Genomic DNA, 18513 nt, shown 5'->3' with positions numbered 1-18513 from the left:
ATTACATTTCAATACTTTCAATACCTGGGTCAATCCTAAATTAAATTTCAATACTTTCAATACCTGGGTCAATCCTAAATTAAATTTCAATACTTTCAATACCTGGGTCAATCCTAAATTACATTTCAATACTTTTAACACCTGGATCAATCCTCAATTACATTTCAATACTTTTAATACCTGGGTCAATCCTAAATCACATTTCAATACTTTCAATACCTGGGTTAATCTTACATTACATTTTAATACTTTCAATACCTGGGTCAATCCTAAATTACATTTCAATATTTTTAATACCTGGGTAAATCCTAAATTACATTTCAATACTTTTAATACCTGGATCAATCCTAAATAACATTTTAATACTTTTAATACCTGGGTCAATCCTAAATTACACTTCAACACTTAATACCTGGGTCAATCCCAATTTCATTTTAGCCTAAATTTTTATCCTAATTTTTTAAATCTTAAATTACTTTATACCTACACTATCTTAATCTTAATTTATCTTCTAACACTAAATTGTCTTTCAATAATAAATTACCTTTTAATAATCCAACAGAAATTACCTTAGATCCTAAATTACCTTTTATCCTAGATTAACTTTTAATAATCGATCCTAAATTACCTTTTAATCCTAAATTATCTTTTTAATTTCTAAATTATCTTCCACTAATCCCAAATTTTCTTTCAATAATGAATCCTAAATTACCTTTCAATACTTCGGTAAATAATCCTGAATTATTTTAATCCTAAATTATCTTAATATTTTTAATCCCAAATTACCTTTTAATAATCAATCCCACATTACTTTTAATTTTTTAATAGTCCAAAATTACCTTTTAATAATCAATCCTAAACTACCTTTAATTTTTAATAATCCAAAATTACCTTTCCATGCTTGGGTAAATAATCCTGAATTGTTTTAATTCTAAATTCTTAATTCATCCTAAATTATCTTCAAATTTTTTAATAAGCCTAAATTACTTTTCAGATCTTTATTAGCCCTAAATTACTTTTAGTTTTTAATAATCCAAAATTACCTTTTAATAATCGATCCTAAATTGCTTTTTAATAACCCAAAATTACCTTTTAATAATCAATCCTAAATTACTTTTACATTTTTTGATAATCAAAATTACCTTTTAATAATCCATCCTAAATAACCTTTTCACACCTGGGTAAATCATAACTTCTTCATAATTCATCCTATATTAATTCTTAATATTTAATACTCCAAAATTACTTTTTAATGATCAATCCGAAATTACTTTAAGCTTTTTTAATAATCCAAAATTACCTCTAAATAATCCATCCTAAATTACCTTTCCATACTTGGGTAAATCTTAAATTCTTCATAATTCATCCTAAATTACTATTAAATTCAAATTTTTATCATCCAAAATTACCCCTTTTAATAATCCTTCCTAAATTACTTTTTCAATACCAGGGTAATGTAATCACTAACCTGCGCACTCCTTCTCGGAAAGAGGAAAGTAACCTTGCAAACACGCGCAATGCGGTCCACCTGGAGTACTGTAGCACTGGTCCGAACAGTCCCCCACTTTGCACTGTCTCGCTGGAAAGGTTTACAGTTATGCAGTTTTATAGTGACAATGATACTGTTTTACAGTTATGCAGTTTTATAATGACTTGAAATTATAGTGTTTTAGTTATGCAGTTTTATAATGACTTATAATTATACTGTTTTACAGTGATGCAGTGATATAGTGACTTACTGTTTTACAATTCTGCAGTTTATAGTGACTGTTTTACAGTTATGCATTTTGTAATGACTCAATTATAGTGTTTTACAGTTCTGCAGTTTTATTGTGACTTAATGTTTTACAGTTCTGCAGTTTCATAGTGAGTGTTTTACAGTTATGCAGTTTTATAGTGACGGTGTTTAACAGTTCTGCAGTTTCATAGTGACAGTATTTTACAGTTATGCAGCTTTATAGTGACATACTGCTTTACAGTTATGCAGTTTTATAGTGACTTACCATTATAGTGTTCTACAGTTACAAGGCGCAGTTTGACAGTTACCTTGCTTTATAGCAACAGTTTGACAGTAATGCAGTTTTGACGGATTTGGCACAATTCTACAATGACAGTTTGACAGTTATGCAGTTTTATAGTGACAGGTACCAAACACTGAAATTACACACTAACTTAATTTAACCTTCATACTATCATTACATACTAATTTAGCCTTCACACAGCCAAACTTGAATTTAGCCTTCAAGCTGCAGCGACTGCATACTAATTTAACATCCATACTGCTTATGTTTTTAAATTTAACATCCAAACTACCAAACATATCAACTTAACCTTCACACTGCCAAAACCACACATTAATTTAACCTTCACACTACCAGTCACCAATTGAAGGGACAGACTCACAGCACAGGCCCCCTTCGTCGCTGCCGTCTGCGCAGTCTCGTCTCCCGTCACAGACCTTCTCAGGCTCCAGACAAGAGCCGTCTTTGCACTGGTAGTGGTTTGGGTTGGCATTGCATCTTGAGGTCTCTGGAATTCATATTTTATTAATTAAAATATTTGTGGTTTGTTATAGGAAACTCTTGTGTACTATTCAGAACTGTTGTGGGGGTTGAGATAGAGAGGCTGAGTCTGGGTTTTGAAACTGTTTTTGAAACTGTTCTGGAGGTTGAAACTGTGCTACAGTTTGACACTGTTCTAGTGTTTGAAACAATTGTGGAGGATGCAAGTGTGCTACAGTTTGAAACAGTTCAGGAGATTGAAACTTACCGCAGTGCGCCTCATCTTCCCCACCCCGGCAGTCGAGATCCCCGTTGCAGACGTAGTCAAGGGAGACGCATACACCGTTCCCACAGCGGAACTGTTGCTCTGTACAGTTCGGTTTAGCCTGCGGGTGTGGGGGTGGCTTACAACATTTGAGAGTAAACTTTTAACACTTATAACAAGGCAAGTAACTTATACACCTACAAGGTTGACATAATTCAATTTTCAACTCAAAACCTTAACCACTGGACCACCAGATTCAGAGCTACACAATACTCACGGGGCAGTCCTCCTCGTCGGAGTGGTCCGGGCAGTCGGCTGCGCCGTCGCACCGCCACAGTTGAGGGAAGCACAAGTTGTTCCCTTTGCACCTGAACTGTTGGAGAGGGCACGCGCTCTGTTGGAGAGAGGGAGAGATAGAGGGAGAGAGTGAGGAAGAGGATGAATTGGGGTAAATTTCTTAGGAATCATCTTAGGAACTAGTGTAGAATTTTAAAATGGTTGGTGGTGGTCTCCAACAATGTGAGATGTGGTCTCCTACAATCCCAAGCATCACTGGAGATACCCTCCAACAATACTGAAGTCTCCAACAATGTAAGGGGTTGTCTCCAACACTGTTGGAGTATCAACGTCTATTCATGTACAAAACAACAACTTATGACCACATAGCCAAGGTACCAATTGACCTGTTGAGAGAGAGAGAGAGAGAGAGAGAGAGAGAGAGAGAGAGAGAAAGAGAGAAAGAGAGAGAAAGAGAGAGAAAGAGAGAGAAAGAGAGAGAAAGAGAGAGAGGGGTAGGTCCTGCTTCCTCACCTCCTCCTCGACGCAGGCGACCTCATCTGACCTGTCCGTGCAGTCCGGGTGTCCGTCACACAGGAAGAACTTGGAGATGCACTCGCCATTCCGGCACCTGAAAAACCGCGACTCATCGCATCCGTCTGCCAGGGAGAGGGAGAGTGAGAGTGTGTGAGTGTACTTAGAAAAGTGTGAAGTGTGTACTTTACTTCAGAACTTTACTTAAAGTGCCTAGTTAGTGTGTGTACTTAGAAAAGTGTCAAGGGTGTACTTTACTGGTGTGTACCTTGAATGGTGTTAAGTTAATGTGTGTGAGTGTGTATTTTACTTAGATCTTCACTTAGAAAAGTGCCAAGTTGGTGTGTGTGTATTTTACTTAGTAAAATGTCAAGTTGGTGTGTGTACTTGGGAAAGTGTACTTAAGAAAGTGGCAACTCAAGTGTACTTGGGAAGTGTAAACTTAGTGTACTTAGGAGAGTGTCAGCTCAGTGTACTTAGGAAAGTGTCAACTTAAGTGTACTTAAGTGTCAAGTTGGTGTGTACACTTGGGAAAGTGTACTTAAGAAAGTGGCAACTCAAGTGTACTTGGGAAGTGTAAACTTAGTGTACTTAGGAGAGTGTCAGCTCAGTGTACTTAGGAAAGTGTCAACTTAAGTGTACTTAAGTGTCAAGTTGGTGTGTGTACTTGGGAAAGTGTACTTAAAGTGGCAACTCAAGTGTACTTGGGAAGTGTAAACTTAGTGTACTTAGGAGAGTGTCAGCTCAGTGTACTTAGGAAAGTGTCAACTTAAGTGTACTTAAGTGTCAAGTTGGTGTGTACACTTGGGAAAGTGTCAACTTAGTGTGTGTACTTAGAAATTTGCATAGTATGTACTTTACTTTAGAAGATTGTATAGTGTGTATTTTACTTAGAAATTTACTTAGAAAAGTGTAAAGTTAAAGTTTGTGTGTACCTTGAAAAGTGTAAAGTTGAGATAAAGCACAACAAATGATAAAGTTCGATAAATAAGTGACTTTACAAGCACTTAGGTCAAGACTGTCATACACTTAAGTATTATGCACACTTATAAAAGTGTCTAGTGTGAGGTACAAATAAATCACACTCTATGGGCACTTAATATAAGTTTGAGGTAGCAAATATCTTGGCATTTAGGTAACACTCATGAACCTATGTTCCTTGGCATTCAAGCAACACTTATGAGCCTAAGTACCTTTACATTTAAGTAACACTTATGAGCCTAAGTATCTTGGCATTCAAGTAACACTTATGGGCCTAAGTACCTTAGCATTTAAGTAACACTTATGGGCCTAAGTATCTTGCATTCAAGTAACACTTATGAGCCTAAGTACCTTGGGATTTAAGTATAACTTATGAGCCTAAGTTCCTTGGCATTTAAGTAGCACTTACGAGCTTAAGTGCCTTGGCATTCAAGTAACATTTATGGGCCTAAGTATCTTGGCATTCAAGTAATACTTATGAGCCTAAGTACCTTGGCATTTAAGTAACACTTATGGGCCTAAGTATCTTGGCATTCAAGTAACACTTATGGGCCTAAGTATCTTGGCATTCAAGTAACACTTATGGGCCTAAGTATCTTGGCATTCAAGTAACACTTATGAGCTCAAGTATCTTAGCATTCAAGTAAATTATACAAAAATCATCAAAATTATAAATTTTTGGACAAAGCCAATTACCAATTACCAAGGAACAAGGAGCAACTTCATAAGTGAACCAACCACACACTTTACAAGTGTATTAACCGGACACACAAGTGCGGACAAAAGCAGCCGTTAAGTAACCTGCTACTTACGGCAGTCATTCTCATCCGAGAGATCAGAGCAGTGCTGGTACCCATCGCACCTCTGTGATTGGTCGATGCACTTCCCGTCTGAGGAACACTTCCATTGAAACCTGGTGGGGAGGAAAAGGAACACTTAACACTTCAATCATCTAAGGAACACCCAAGCTGCAACACTTTGACAATTAAATAACTCAACACTGTTCAAATCTTAAGTAGCATGTTACTACACGCTTTTAACACTCAAAAACAATAACTAGTAACCACATAGCCATGGTACCAATTGACCTGTTGTGAGAGAGAGAGAGAGAGAGAGAGAGAGAGAGAGAGAGAGAGAGAGAGAGAGAGCACTTACGAAGCACAGGACGACGTGAAGTTCAAAGATGGCGGCGGAGGGGGAGGAGGGGACTCCCTTCTCCCCCTTAGACGGACAGGGGGTTCCCTAGGGTCATCTCCCGCAGCCCAGGCTGTTTGAGTAAGAAAATTTTAAGTAATTATGAAGATAAATTTAATTTATAATTAATTATTTCTTTTAGTTATTAATTAGGACAGGATCACTGGAATTTATAGGTTAATGTAATTAAATGTAGTGTATAGATAAATGAATGTAATTTATGGATAAATGAAATTTACAGATACATGTCACTTACAGACAAATGTCACTTACAGACAAATGTCACTTACAGACAAATGTCACTTACAGACAAATGTCACTTACAGACAAATGTCACTTACAGACAAATGTCACTTACAGATCATAGTTCAACGTCATTAATAGATCAATGTCATTTACAGATCAATGTCATTTACAGATCAATGTCATTTACAGATCAATGTCATTTATAGATTAATGTCATTTATATATAAATGACAAATGTAACTTATAGTCTTCAATAAGCATCAAACAAATACCCTTCAAGAAATCAAAATCAATAGCCTTCAACGATTCCCAAATAAATAGCCTTCAACGATTCCCAAATAAATAGCCTTCAACAAGTCCCAAATAAATAGCCTTCAACGATTCCCAAATAAATAGCCTTCAACAAGTCCCAAATAAATAGCCTTCAACAAGTCCCAAATAAATAGCCTTCAACAAGTCCCAAATAAATAGCCTTCAACAAGTCCCAAATAAATAGCCTTCAACAAGTCCCAAATAAATAGCCTTCAACGATTCCTAAATAAATAGCCTTCAACGATTCCCAAATAAATAGCCTTCAACGATTCCCAAATAAATAGCCTTCAACAAGTCCCAAATAAATAGCCTTCAACAAGTCCCAAATAAATAGCCTTCAACAAGTCCCAAATAAATAGCCTTCAACAAGTCCCAAATAAATAGCCTTCAATAAGTCTCAAATAAATAGCCTTCAATGTCAAATAGCCTTCAACGAGTCCCAAACAAATAGCCTTCAATGAGTCCCAAACAAATAGCCTTCAACGAGTCCCAAACAAATAGCCTTCAACGAGTCCCAAACAAATAGCCTTCAGCGAGTCCCAAATAAATAGCCTTCAACAAGTCCCAAACAAATAGCCTTCAGCGAGTCCCAAACAAATAGCCTTCAGCGAGTCCCAAACAAATAGCCTTCAGCGAGTCCCAAACAAATAGCCTTCAGCGAGTCCCAAACAAATAGCCTTCAGCGAGTCCCAAACAAATAGCCTTCAGCGAGTCCCAAACAAATAGCCTTCAGCGAGTCCCAAACAAATAGCCTTCAACGAGTCCCAAACAAATAGCCTTCAGCGAGTCCCAAACAAATAGCCTTCAGCGAGTCCCAAACAAATAGCCTTCAACGAGTCCCAAACAAATAGCCTTCAACGAGTCCCAAACAAATAGCCTTCAACGAGTCCCAAACAAATAGCCTTCAACGAGTCCCAAACAAATAGCCTTCAACGAGTCCCAAACAAATAGCCTTCAACGAGTCTCAAACAAATAGCCTTCAATGAGTCTCAAACAAATAGCCTTCAATGAGTCTCAAACAAATAACCTTCAACGAGTCTCAAATAGCCTTCAACAAGTCCCAAACAAATAGCCTTCAACAAGTCCCAAACAAATAGCCTTCAACAAGTCCCAAACAAATAGCCTTCAGCGAGTCTCAAACAAATAGCCTTCAATGAGTCCCTCCCAAATAAATAGCCTTCAACGAGTCCCTCCCAAATAAATAGCCTTCAACGAGTCCCTCCCAAATAAATAGCCTTCAACGAGTCCCTCCCAAATAAATAGCCTTCAACGAGTCCATCCCAAATAAATAGCCTTCAACGAGTCCATCCCAAATAAATAGCCTTCAACGAGTCCATCCCAAATAAATAGCCTTCAACGAGTCCATCCCAAATAAATAGCCTTCGAGTCCATCCCAAATAAATAGCCTTCGAGTCCATCCCAAATAAATAGCCTTCGAGTCCATCCCAAATAAATAGCCTTCAAGTCCATCCCAAATAAATAGCCTTCAAGAAGTCCATCCCAAATAAATAGCCTTCAAGAAGTCCATCCCAAATAAATAGCCTTCAAGAAGTCCATCCCAAATAAATAGCCTTCAAGAAGTCCCTCCCAAATAAATAGCCTTCAAGAAGTCCCTCCCAAATAAATAGCCTTCAAGAAGTCCCTCCCAAATAAATAGCCTTCAAGAAGTCCCTCCCAAATAAATAGCCTTCAAGAAGTCCTCCTCCCAAATAAATAGCCTTCAAGAAGTCCCAAATAAATAGCCTTCAAGAAGTCCCAAATAAGTAGCCTTCAGCGAGTCCCAAATAAGTAGCCTTCAGCGAGTCCCAAATAAGTAGCCTTCAGCGAGTCCCAAATAAGTAGCCTTCAGCGAGTCCCAAATAAGTAGCCTTCAGCGAGTCCCAAATAAGTAGCCTTCAGCGAGTCCCAAATAAATAGCCTTCAGCGAGTCCCAAATAAATAGCCTTCAGCGAGTTCCAAATAAATAGCCTTCAATATGCCCCAAATAAATAGCCTTCAATATGCCCCAAATAAATAGCCTTCAATAAGTCCCAAATAAATAGCCTTTAAGTCTCAACTCTCAAATAGCTTCAAAAGTCTCAAACAGCCAGAAATGCCTTAAACTGAAAAAAAGTCTAGAATTTTTAAAGTCTCAAATAGCCTTCAATAAGTCTCAAACAGCCTTAACATACTCTCAAATATGCTGACATATGTCTTAAATAGCCATAAATTTCAATAGCCCTAAGTCTGAAACTTAATTCTATACATCTTAAACCTCAAAGAAATCTATGTAAGACTGAAGTCTGAAGAAGCTGGACTTGACTGAATTGGCCTATGAGGGCTAATATACACAATTAAATATTTTCTAAGTAAAATTATACACTTATAAATGTATACTTATAACGTATACATGTTAAGTGCATAATTCAACATGAAAAGTATACTTACAAGTATACTTTATATAAGTTGAATTATGATTAAAGTAGATCGGGAATATCTCAATCAATTGTGAGAGTAAATAAGAGAAAGATAAATACAAGCGTAACAGAGAGAGAGAGAGAGAGAGAGAGAGAGAGAGAGAGAGAGAGAGAGAGAGAGAGAGAGAGAGAGAGAGAGAGAGAGATTTTAAATATGAGAGTTTTAAATAAGTGAGATAAATTTGTCATAACTTTCGAGCATACCCTAAAAAGTCAAATGGCAAATGTCATCAAATATTCAATTGTCAAACTTGACACTTATGATACGTATCATATCCTTTTATAAATATAACTTTAGACTCTGTAATATATATATATATATATATATATATATATATATATATATATATATATATATATATATATATATATATATATATATATATATATATATATATATATATATATACAAATATATATATATATATATATATATATATATATATATATATATATATATATATATATATATATATATATATAATATATATATTATATATATATATATATAATATATATATTATATATATATATATATAATATATATATTATATATATATATAATATATATTATATATATATATATATATATATATATATATAATACAATTTATTTCCTATTAATTCAAATTTAAATTAATATTTCAAATTTAATATTTAATACAATATTTACACTATATGTACAGTCACTCAAAAATGTTTTGCAACATGTTCCAGAAGTTTTCGTTCACCTAACAGTAATTTGTTCTTTTAATATTTACGAGGAAATGTAATTTTCTTATTCGACTTTGGTTATTAATCATACGGTTAATATAAAAAAGAATGGTGAGCGAAAAATTCATATTACGAAAAATGACGAAACATTTTGAAAAATTTCACTTCAGATGATTGGGCAAAAGAGTCAAAGAAGAAACTATATTTCGAATCCAGATAAAAGCTTACTGACTAATAAAATAATGTCTCTATTGTAGATATTGCTCGGCAGCTTAGCGTAAATAAAACAACCATGTGTAGAGGGATAAAACAACAGAGAGAACGAGGAAATATGATAAATTCATTGTAAAAAGTGGAAGACGGCCCCATTGTTGCACTACTGTTAAAGATCATCGTCGGATGATCACTGAAGGAGCTCCGCCTAACTCCCCCCTGACTACCGATGTTGCTATAAAGCGAGAACATTACGCTCTCCCTTCAAGTTGCGGCTCAAACCATCCGTAACAGGCTACATGAGACCAAGATATTATTTCATCATACTCCTGCCAAAAAAAACACTTCGTATCAGCGAAACACAAAGAATAGAGGCTAGTAGGGTTTGCGTTATAATATAATCCAGTTGCCGATGATTTCTTTAATAAGAGGCATCTTTTGCGATGAGGAGGAGATATTCTCCACTGATGAGCATGGTAGTCTTCTTCACTGCTGGCATTTAGCATTAAGTAAATTAATGTTGAACGTCTAATTTTAATTCTTTAGAAACTTAAATAAGAAATACAAAAATAGGCGTTATATATATATTCAGTTAACTTCATAAGAGGCATCAAAATGATAGGCCTAAGTAGCAATGAAAGAAATGAGAAATTACACACTATATATATATATATATATATATATATATATATATATATATATATATAATATATATATATATATATATATATATATATATATATATATATATATATATATATATATTATGTTATATGTATGTATGTGTGGGTGCGATTATTAGTCCAAGAGTATTAGTCAATTTTGACCCAAAACCTGGACATAGCTGGTAACAAGCTGATTTTTTCAGGATAGATGCAGGAACATACATAGAATGACATACTAAAAGTCCCTGGTATCCCCCCTGTGCAACCTTGGAAATTCAAGCTGGCGTCCAAAATGGCTGTTATTTTCAATTTTTTTCATAACTTTGTTTCTAGACGAGATACAAACAAACTTGGTGGCTATCCCTATGTTTTCAGGTATAAGAATTATAATAGAATAGGTATTTAGAAGATCAACAGCTTGTAAGTAGCATAATCCAAGATGGCGCCCAATATTACCACCTTTTTTTGAATATTCTGAGCTTGAAAATACACATAGGCGTAGAAACCAAGGATGAAGAATAACGTAATTAGGAACAGTAGTCAGTAAGGAAATTGTAAAGTGTGATAATAGAAACTGAATGTATAGTTACAGTATAATAATAAGATAATGTTACGCTCAGCATATTGCAAGTTTTCAATGTTCTGTGTTCTGGCTATACTGCTAGCGAAGAGGAAACACACCAAGCAGACAGTTGACGGTCTGCTCTCAGTTCTCCTTGTTTATTATATTTATTTTTGTGGCTAATACTCTAAGGGTAATAGAAAGAAAACGGTTTCATTCTGCGAACTTTTGATAAGGCATTAATAGTTATACGATATGGCTTAGTGTGTTTAAGAAACAGGAAAATAGTGACAACGTTACCTTGTGAATGTGAAACCATGAAAGTCATGGAATGGTGTGTGTTGGTGAAGGAAAGTTTGATTATTAATTTACCATGCTATTAACTGTTCTCATAGTGACCTAAAGTGACGTGTATAAAGTGTAGTGCTTAATGAAGTGGTTTTGTGTTCTCTTTCATCATTAAAATAACAAAACCCTTGGAGATTTTAACATTTCAGGAGAACACTGTAATACATTCTCACTCAAACGCTGTCACTAGGTTACTGAAATCCAGGGTTGCCATTTGCCACCTCATTTTAATCTTTTTCTAGATCTGAAGCGTGCCTCCTCTGGATTTCCACCAGGTGCCAGATTCTCATTATTACATATTGTATATTGTACAATAATTATCAACAAAATTATCGTACATGGTCAGTTTTGCTCAAATTTGGTTTTAGAGCTCATATTTTCTTATAATTCGTCTGTTTTCAGGTTTTTTTTTTCTGCTATTTGCTACTCAATTATAGAGGAAAACACTTTCGTATAGGCATAAATGCTATCATCCTAGAACCTTAATTATCGTAATGTATGATAGTTATCGTGCAAATGGCAACACTGGGTCACACTCGTACTTCATAACACTCGAATGAAAAGATGATAATTGATGGGGTCACCTCCACACACCATTTAATGACTTAAAAATAATGAAATAATCTCTTTATCCGATTAAGCCTAAGCGATTTTTTTGTGACCAGGCAGGTAAAAATGAAAAAATTCACTGACGTAGGCTAAGTCGTGCATATGAAGATGAGCTTTTAGAGCATAGTCTCACATAAGAGGATGCATGCATGATATACTCTAAATAAAGAACAGTTTTGCTAAACTTCTTAAAATTTTTACTTTCTTTACATAATTTAACAGTTACTTGGTATTTGTTACCCAAGTACATGGTGATGTTTAAAACTCAGGAAAATTTGCCTCCCAAATGAACTACAGCTTTGTACAACTATAATGATACATGTCTATTTTTAAACATACTGCTAAAAGAATATAAATGTAAATATCTACTTATAATTTCAGGCAACAGATATGTCTTGTAGTATATGCAAAGAGAGTTGTGAGGATAGCTCACCTAAAACTATAATAGTTGGGAAAAAGGACGCCAAACTCTTGTGACTTCAAGCTTAGAGCGCAATGATGGCCTTCATAAAACCTTTGAAAGTGCAACACCACTGAGAATTCATGTCCAATGTAGGAAACAGTACACAAGGAGAAGCTCAATCACTTCAGCAAAAGAGAAAATCTGAGTGTCACCAAGAAGAAGAAGACAATGCTCCTGAACTTCGGTCAAGTACCCTATATTTGACATCAAAAGTGATTGCTTTTTCTGTACAGAGCCTGTTACTCAGAATGCCAAACTTGCGAAACATAGAAAAAGGGCAGTAAGTAATGTAGAAACCTTGGAATTCCAGACCAAAATCTTAAAACTTGCAAAAGAAAGGCAAGACAAGTGGGGTAGTGATGTGACACAACGTATTCAACATGTTTATGACCTAGTTGCAGCTGAAGCTAAATAACATAGACAGTGTGCTCAATTGTTTTATAAAATTAAGGGGAATGCTTAGTGAAAAGATGCTAGCAGCCGGTGTACTAGTAAAACAAGCAGATGCTGATGCAGACAGGTTAATTGTTACAACAGCCCTAGCTGTAGCAGACACTGAACTGACTTCAGTTACCGTTGTTGGTACAGATACTGATTTGCTTGTCATGTTAGTTGCTCAAGCAAGCAGTTCTGCAGATATGTACATGTTATGTCGCAGCAATCCTATAACTGTTTTCAGCATACGGAAATTCAGCATGCCATAGGAGGAACCAAAAAATTATTTAATGCCTCTGCATGCAGTGACAGGTTGTGATACGGTGTCAGCAATTTATCGTCAGGAAAGTCAAAAGCTTTCAAGATGGTACAAAAGAAAAATGAACACGGCTCTCTCGTTACATTTATGAAGAGTGGATGCACTCATGATGAAGTGAAGCAAGCTGGTGAAGACTTTATTCTGCAACTCTATGGTGCCAGTAATTATAGTTCTCTCAACGAGTACCGTCATGTATCTTACAAGAGAGCTATTGCTCGAAGTTCCTTAAGTTCAGAGTTCAACTTGGCCAGTTTACCACCAACAAGTGCTGCAGCAAAGCAACACTCCTATCGCACATATCTTGCAGTACAGGAGTGGATGGGCAACAGTCTAAATCCAACAGAATGGGGATGGAGATTTCAAGATGGAACACTTGTTCCACTAGAAATGGACATTCCAGTTGCCCCTGAAAACCTTCTTACAATGGTTTCTTGTGGATGTAAGCCAGGGGATGCAGTAACATGATATGCAGCTGCAAGAAGCTAGGCCTATTTTGCACAGCAATGTGCAGCAAGTGCAACGGCCATTCATGCAATAACACTGCTCCACCTCTTAATATCAGTGATGAAGAGGAAGAGAAGGCACCAACTCTTGATGAAACATCACTAGAATATTAAAATATTGTATAATTGTTAACTTTATTATTATGGGATCCAGAGTTTGTCAGCTTATATAATAAGCAGAATTATGCATATTATATAAATTGACAAACTTTGAACCCCATTATAATCAAATTAATTGTCTTCTTCAACCCCAAAATGTTTGGTCAGTTTTGTTAAAATTCTGGATAATATGATATGAAAACTTGTGCCTATCTTTGGTGCCACTTTGGACACCATCTTGCTTTTAGTTGTGTGAAATTTTCTGATCTTCTAGAAATATAATTTTATTTGATTGCTGCAGTAAACACGTTTAGATACCAAAAAAAAAAAAATATATATATATATTTTTTTTTTGTACCTCGTCATGAAGCAAAGATATGCTTAAATTGAAAAAAAATCATCAATTTTGGCCGCCATCTTGCTTTATATTAATTATAAGTTGTTGATCTTGTAGTTATATATTGTTTTAGATTCCTTCTACTTAAAAATATAGCAATAGACACCAAATTTTTGTTTGTATGTTGCCTACAAGCTAAGTTATGCTAAAATTGGAAAATGACGGCCATTTTGGACGCCATCTTTAATTTCTAAGGTTGCACAAGGGGATTCCTGGGGACTTTTAGTATGTGATTCTACACAATTCTGCACCTATGCTGCAAAAATCAGCTTGTTACCAGCGATGTCCAGGTTAAAGCTAATACTCTTAGCCTATATATTCTATGTATTACAAAAATAGACGTGAAATCTGTTAGTCTAGTTCAGTATATTTTAAATTAAGTTGCAGTAGTTCACAATATAGGCTACATAGGATTAGCCATTCAAAAATTTGATTAATAATAATGTGGAAGCAAATCTTTACAAAAGTCGTATTTGTTGATGTTAATTATTAAGACTAATAGTTCAACTTAAAACAGTCGTAGGTCTATGTCTACAAAGTTCACACATCTTTATCTTCAGCTTTTCCCATCTTGATATGGGGTCGCTGTTTGTTATTAGTCTTCTCCGTCTTCTGCGATCATGCACCATTACCTCACTCACGTTCTTCTCCTGCATGTCCCTGTTAACTGCGTCTCTCCACCTCATTCTTGGTCTACCTCTCCTCCTTGTTCCAGGCGCTTCCATATTCATGGTTCTTTTACATACACAATCCTCCTCTCTTCTCGTAACATGTCCAAACCATTGTAATCGTCTCTGTTGCAGCTTCTTTGATATTTCTGTAACTTTCACCGTCCCTCTTATGAAGTCATTCCTTACCCTGTCTCTTCTTGTCACTCCGCACATCCAACGCAGCATTCTCATTTCTGCCACTTCCATCTTTCTCTCTTGTGCTTTCTTCATGGCCCATGTTTCACAACTATACATCAACGCAGGTCTGACAATGCTCTTGTACATTTTTCCCTTCATCTTTACATTAAATCTTTTGTCACATAACACACCTGATGTTTTCCTCCAATTGCACCAAGCTGATTGTATTCTGTGGTTCACTTCCTCCTCCATCCCTCCACAATCAGTGACACACGACCCAAGGTACTTAAAGGATGTAGCTCTTTTTACTTCTGCCTGCTCTAAGTTGATGCTTCCCTCTTGGTCTCCTCCATTCATCCACAGATATTCCGTTTTTGCTCTGCTTATCTTTAGGCCTCTGTCCTCCAATGCACTTCTCCACAACTCCAATTTCCTGTCTGCTTCTTCCTTACTGGTGGTCACTAGCACTAAGTCATCTGCAAAGAGTACACTCCAAGGTACCTGATCTTTCACTCCAGACACTATCACATCCATTACCATATCAAAAATATGGGGACTCATGGCAGAACCTTGGTGGAGTCCCACTTTCACCTCAAACTTGTCTGTTGTTCCCACTGAGCTTCTTACCTGTGTTGTTGCTTCTCTATACATATTTACAATCCTCACATTTTTCTGAGACACCTTTTTCCCTCATGCACCTCCACACTTCTTGCCTAGGCACTCGATCATATGCTTTCTCAAGATCTATAAATACAAGATGTAGTTCCTTTCCTTTTTCTCTATATTTTTCCATTACTTGTCGCAATACAAAGATGGCATCTGTTGTCCCTTTTCCTGGCATGAACCCAAACTGTTCGTCACTTATAGATGTTTCAGCCCTTAGCCTTGCCTCTATTATTCTTTCATAGATTTTCATGGTATGTGCCATCAGCTTTATGCCCCGATAGTTGGCACAATCTTGGATGTCCCCTTTTTCTTTGTAAATGGGGACTAGCAGGCTGTTTATCTTCTCCTGCTGGTAGATTTTATTGAACAAGTCCCACAAGATGTCAATTCCCTCCTCTCCTAAGCAAAGTTCACACATATGGAGATAAAACAACGATAGTGATGGCAGTTGGAGATGAAAATATTAAAACGTAAGAACAGCGAAGACTTCTGAAGTATTATAGTAACATCCTTTAATTAAGTAAAGTATGACCACAGTAAGCAGTATCAGAAAAAGCCCTGTTTCAGGGAAACTGCAGGTAATTTCTCGGACCCACCACTAGTTTTGAAGTATTATATGTTGCAAAACTTTTTTGAGTGATTGTACCTTACCAGAGCTGATTCAGAGAGAGAGAGAGAGAGAGAGAGAGAGAGAGAGAGAGAGAGAGAGAGAGAGAGAGAGAGAGAGAGAGAGAGAGAGAGTCTAGCATTATGAATATATATGTATGTATATCCAAGTATAATATACAAACATGCATACATATATACTTATGTGCATATACTGTACATATATACATAATGTATACATATATGCATATATATACACGTATTATAAATATATATTACATATACATAACATACATACATACATATATACCGTATATACATATATGCATATCTTATACATATACATATGACACTCATTCTAACCATCCAGTCACCTTAGACTGCTGTTTTTTTTCCCCTAGGCCTCGCGCCCCCTTGGAAATTGCTGACGCACCCCAGGGGAAGAACCACTGGTCAAAACACACAACTTGAAGATTTTGACCTGGGGGGACGGCGTCAGCAATTTCCAAGGGGGGTGCGAGCCCTGGGGGAAAATAAAAAATTCTAAATATATATATATATATATATATATATATATATATATATATATATATATATATATATATATATATATATATATATATATATATATATATTTACACGTGCATTTTATGAATGAATATCCGATACGAATCATTACAGGGCAAATAACGCTAATTTTAAATAAATTAACATCATAGCGTTATTTAATAACGAGCAAATACAATAAATAACAGTAAACATCATAAAAAACAATAAAATTACATAGCAAATGCACTCACCATCACCGGGTAACAAACACACAAACACGGAGAGCGAAAAGACCCACACCATCACTAATCACTGTCAAGCTGAACACTGACCGGCGACTACAGATTCACTCCTTATCTATACTTTGTATTTCGGTCGCCTCAGAAAAGTTATTCATAAATAAAAACAACCAACCACAACGCCTTATTTACCTGACGGCCTGAAATACTGCATTCTGATTGGCTGAAATTTAAAGGGCTTTTAGCTAACTAACTATGATATCGTCGCCTTCGGGAAATGACACTTGAATGGTTCTCGATCGCCAATTGACCAATCAGGTGACAGATAGCGAAGTTTAAATTAAACGCTGCGTTGTGATTGGTCGATGGACGTGAGCATGCGAGTTTCCTGAATGTCTAAGAGTTTGAAATGGCTCGTTTAAGTGTTAAGCCAATTCTTTACCTATTATTATTATTATTATTATTATTATTATTATTATTATTATTATTATTATTAATGTGTCCGCATGTCAGTTCCTTATCTATTTTAGGCCTCTGTTTTTGTTTGTCTTTAGATATCGATAGAGATCTATGTACATAGGCCTACAAGTACCCTTGTCCGTGTATAGGCTTCTAGGCCTATGGGCTATTATCCTATTTTCAGTCTTCATTTTTGTTTTTATATATATATATATATATATATATATATATATATATATATATATATATATATATATATATATATATATATATATATATACATATACATATACTGTATACATATGGGTCCTGTTGGATAGCAAAGACATTTGGGGCCAATTTCCACGTTTCTTGTTTTTTTTTTTATGAAATCAAGATGCATCAACAAGCTGTCAGATCCTGCCTGGTCTTTGATCTTGTCCAGAGCAATTCATGCCCTCAGATTTCCAGGCTGTCCTGAAGCAAAACATTGAATACTCTAGTCTGGATTCCTGCAAAACAGTGATTCAGTCTGTGGTGAATACTGTAACCGCGAATTACTGGCTGACAGGGACCAGAATGAACGAAAAATCTGATTAAATCCCCATCAATCTGCTCTGAACTGTGCACAAAGGTTGTTTCTCTTCATCAGCTATTTCATGTGGTTGGTGTGATGTTCAAGACGTACAGTGGCTCTAGGCTGGATCCATTCACAGAGAGAGCTGATGTTGTTGGCTGCCTCATGTCTCTCTCTCTCTCTCTCTCTCTCTCTCTCTCTCTCTCTCTCTCTCTCTCTCTGCTCTTTCCTTCTTCTGTTCTGCAAAAAGTAGATAGTATAAGAAAAAAGGGTCCTATTACAGTATGCGTTGTACTGGAGGTCTACACATGATTGAATGGCTCATGCAGTGTCGCCGGAAGCTTTTGGCCAAAAGTAGCACACACACACACACACACACTCCCAAAAAAAAAGTAACAACACAACACAGGAACAAAATGTTTATAGATACTATTGAATATCTATGGATTCTACGGGCGCTTCCGTAGATTGGCCATCCAAAGGTGGTAATTCATTTTG

The 18513-nt window shown here is 35.9% G+C and overlaps 1 protein-coding gene across 1 annotated transcript in view; it reads right to left on the bottom strand.

The window, feature by feature from the left end:
• The window catches only part of yl (Putative vitellogenin receptor yl), a 47456-nt gene extending 30330 nt beyond the window's left edge, over positions 1-17126 (bottom strand). The window contains 8 exon segments of the mRNA XM_067102979.1: positions 1469-1579; positions 2404-2529; positions 2770-2887; positions 3044-3160; positions 3577-3701; positions 5370-5470; positions 5713-5824; positions 17013-17126. Of these exon segments, the coding sequence (XP_066959080.1) occupies positions 1469-1579; positions 2404-2529; positions 2770-2887; positions 3044-3160; positions 3577-3701; positions 5370-5470; positions 5713-5824; positions 17013-17064 (862 nt within the window). The 5' untranslated portion in view covers positions 17065-17126.
• Between the last annotated feature and the right edge of the window lie 1387 nt (positions 17127-18513).

The sequence above is a fragment of the Macrobrachium rosenbergii genome, unplaced genomic scaffold, assembly GCF_040412425.1.
Source record: "Macrobrachium rosenbergii isolate ZJJX-2024 unplaced genomic scaffold, ASM4041242v1 171, whole genome shotgun sequence".
Taxonomy (NCBI): domain Eukaryota; kingdom Metazoa; phylum Arthropoda; class Malacostraca; order Decapoda; family Palaemonidae; genus Macrobrachium; species Macrobrachium rosenbergii.
This window is presented reverse-complemented; position numbering and strand designations above follow the sequence as displayed.